This window comes from Cucurbita maxima, unplaced genomic scaffold (genome assembly GCF_002738345.1).
Source record: "Cucurbita maxima cultivar Rimu unplaced genomic scaffold, Cmax_1.0 Cma_Scf00002, whole genome shotgun sequence".
NCBI classification, from domain to species: Eukaryota; Viridiplantae; Streptophyta; class Magnoliopsida; order Cucurbitales; family Cucurbitaceae; genus Cucurbita; species Cucurbita maxima.
In genome coordinates this window covers 2,554,498-2,557,980 of record NW_019272018.1, presented here as the reverse complement: position 1 = coordinate 2,557,980, position 3,483 = coordinate 2,554,498, and the positions used below count along the sequence as shown (strand labels likewise).

Below are 3,483 nucleotides of genomic sequence, written 5' to 3'. Positions count from 1 at the left end.
AAAAAAAAAAAAAAAAAAAAAACAATTTCATTGATGCGTGAAATTTACAAAGAGGGGAAAGGCTGCAGAATCCAAAGGAGTCATAATAAACTTTCTTTGTTTTTCGTTTATACATATATGCAATTGGAGTTATTATAAACTTCTCTTGATTTCTCATTTATACATAAATGCATTTTTCCCTTCAATTGTTTGTGATTGTGACACAAAGTGTACCAGGGGAAAAATAAAGAAAAGGAAAAGACAAAGTTCTGTAAAGATTTGAAACCATTCATAAAAGGCCCTGAAAAAAAGGTGGAAATCTGAAACAGTGAAGTTGGGGTTGAGATTAGGAAATGGATAAGGTATGTGTGGGGTAAATGAGACAGAGTTTAATTTCATTAATGGTTGGTCTAATTTTAACACTTTACTAAGTTTTGAGTTGTTAATGGATCCAATTGAAAAATGTGAGGGTGCAAAGCAACTATCATCTTTAGTTGGAGGGTTGAAATTTTCTTATACTTCAGGCTGGCTTGTGCAAATTTTGTTTTTCATTTTGAGGATGTTGAACATTGGGTTTAATTTTGATAATTTAATTGTTGGAAATTATGAACTTCCTTTTACTATCTATCCTTTGGCCCAGTACGAATTTCTGTTCAATGTTATCATCCTTATCCCTAATCTAGCCATATATTAATTAGGTATGCAACTGCAAGTGCCCGGTCTGATGGTCTTCTTCTGCTATGTGGAGGAAGGGATGCAAACAGTGTGGTAAGTTTTAAAAATCGTCAATCCTTCCATAGTATTTATTATTTGTGGATGGTTGCTTTCATATTGTTTTGTGCAAATTCATGCCAAGAATTATGATTTATTTTTTATTTTTTTCATTTTTATAATTATGATCTAGGACGTCAGAGAGCCAACAATCATTGTTCATATGTACACATATATTTGAAAGGAGAATATTATAGGGAAGTAGTCGTTATTTGAGGAAAGAAAAAGAAATATAAAAGGAGCTGAAATGGTATCGTAATTTTCATGTTTTTGTCTTTTTTGAACCACAAACACACTCCATCATCCACTTAATTTATCTTCAGCCGAAGCCTTTTTTATCTTAAAAACTTGTTCAATAAAGTCCAAGTCAGCTTGATCAACTTCTTTCTTTATATCAAGCTTCAAATGCCCAACCCCTTTTCTTCTTGGTTTTATAATCTACCAAAATTTTGTTTTCAGTTAGAACAGTATCGAGGATATTCCTATTCCTAACCTCTATAAAAGCACTTTGAGTAATGGAAATAGTGGAAGGCATCACTAATTTCTTATATTGGGAGGATCTCCTTGAAGGACCTTTACAGATTTCCAGAAGGAAGCCAAAGAATCTTATAGTATTGTTTAGTTGAATTTATATTTCCTTATTTGTCATCAGAACGTTATTATTTTTAGTATGGATAAATCAGCAAATTTTGTGACAATGCAATTTATATCTCCTCTCCCGAAATCTTAAAAATTCTTTCAGAATTTAATAGAGGAGTCCATAAAGAGTAAATAGTATCTAAGAACTACCCTGCAGTTACATGTAAAGAATCGTTAAAGTCTAATTGATAATCTGAGTTCTCGAAAGCCTTCTTAAACAAGGCACATCTTTGGTTTGGTTGAGCATCTTTGGTATATACATGCTGAGAAGAATTCAACGTGCTACAAGAGTGATTAACAAGATAAATTCTATTTAAAGACATGGTATACCAACTCAAAGAATGAACACAGAAGGAAAAAACGCAAGGGAGACAATTGAAGTAATAATTCAATTGTTTACTATTTTTTTTTCTTAGGTTTTATGTTTTCTGAATGTTCCATATGTTATGATATTCAAGTACGATACTCTTGTTTCTTCAATATATATAAGTTCTGTACTTTACTTTTTTTACTTGATCCATTTTCTAATTTTTTTTAGCCATTGGCAAGTGCCTATGGGCTAGCTAAGCACAGAGATGGCCGTTGGGAGTGGGCAATTGCTCCTGGTGTCTCACCATCTGCAAGATATCAACATGCTGCTGTAAGATATCTTTCTTTCTTTCTTTCTTTTGGTCTCTCTGTAACTTTGTACACTATGGGAAGTCTGGACATGTCCTTGTACTTCTTTCAGGTCTTCGTAAATGCACGACTCCATGTGTCTGGAGGGGCACTTGGTGGGGGGCGCATGGTGGAAGATTCGTCAAGTGTTGCAGGTTCTTGATTTCAGTGATTTAGTGCTAACTTCCCTACTTATGCTGCTATGTTGTATTGGATATTTAAGTTACTTAAGTTCTTTTGAGTCAAACTATCCTGGGTGGGCTAGTGGTTAAAGGGATAAGATATGTGTTTAAATGTCTTTGAGGTCAGGTATTCAAACATGAAATCACTTACCTAATGTTAAATCTTTTCAATTTCTTAATGAAAAGTTCCGTTTCTTGCTAAAAAAAACCTTATCTTAATAATACATATCTTTCAGAGTTTTGGCTGAATGCCACCAATTATTGTGAAGTCAGACCAATGTCTTGAGGAATATGTTGAAGTTCATAAAAAGGCTTGAAAACATCCATGGTTATATAAAAAAAGTTCTTTATGAAGTTTTCCATTCACCATTTCCACTTCTTCCCACGTGAATGCTCATATTATGCATTCATAAAATGCATGCAAAGCAATGATGGTGCTTAGGAAGGGAATTTCATAGAAAGAGGCAGAGATAAGTAATGGGCATTCTGAATTTGCCTTTTGGGTAGTTATTGGTTTTATTGGAGAGGTTGGTGGAACAAAATGTTCCATCTTAGCTGCAGGCTTAAATTCAAAGGACTTAGAGTGAATACATTCGCTCTATAGTGGCCACCTACATAGGATTTAATATTCTAGGTGTTTTGTTAGCAACCAATTGTAGTGGAGTCGAGCAGTTATCCTGTAAAGATTAGTCATGTACTCAAGCTTACCTAGACATTCACTGATAAAAGAAGAAGTCACAAAAAACTAAGGAAATGTGAGGGCTATTAGGTGTTTAATTCAAATCCCAAATCTTTGGTTCAAAAGTAGTGGGCTTGGGGTTTTATAGTCTTCATTTTTAATAAATGCTTAGGATGTTTTGGTAGAATGATTTGGAATCCGTTGAACTCCTAAAACCATTTTTCAATGATGTTTATTTTAAGGTTATTGCTAGTTCTCCTTCCCCTTTTTTTGTTAATCGTGGGGATATTTGGCATAATAATTTTTTTGAACCAGAAACGTTACATTAAATAAATGAAAAAAGGCCAACGCTCAAGGGATACAAACTTCATAACAGAGTGAAAAAGTAACAAAGTGGAACGAGTAGAACAAAAAAGCAAACCCACAAAGAGAATGCCAAAGAGAAACTAAAAAAGCCAGCTCACTAGCTGAACAAAGAAAGAATTTGGAAAGAGAGAACTGGGCGAACAAATTCAATCTGAAAAGCAGCCCACTGGAAACTACAAAAAAGGCAAAAAAAAAAAAAAAAAAAAAAAA

At 33.7% G+C, this 3,483-nt stretch overlaps 1 protein-coding gene across 1 annotated transcript in view; it reads left to right on the top strand.

The window, feature by feature from the left end:
- The window catches only part of LOC111497295 (serine/threonine-protein phosphatase BSL3-like), a 19,881-nt gene that overhangs the window by 6,021 nt on the left and 10,377 nt on the right, over nucleotides 1-3,483 (top strand). The window contains exons 7-9 of the mRNA XM_023148062.1: nucleotides 678-747; nucleotides 1,928-2,029; nucleotides 2,120-2,201. Coding sequence (XP_023003830.1) covers nucleotides 678-747; nucleotides 1,928-2,029; nucleotides 2,120-2,201 — 254 coding nt within the window. The remainder of the gene's footprint in view (nucleotides 1-677; nucleotides 748-1,927; nucleotides 2,030-2,119; nucleotides 2,202-3,483) is intronic.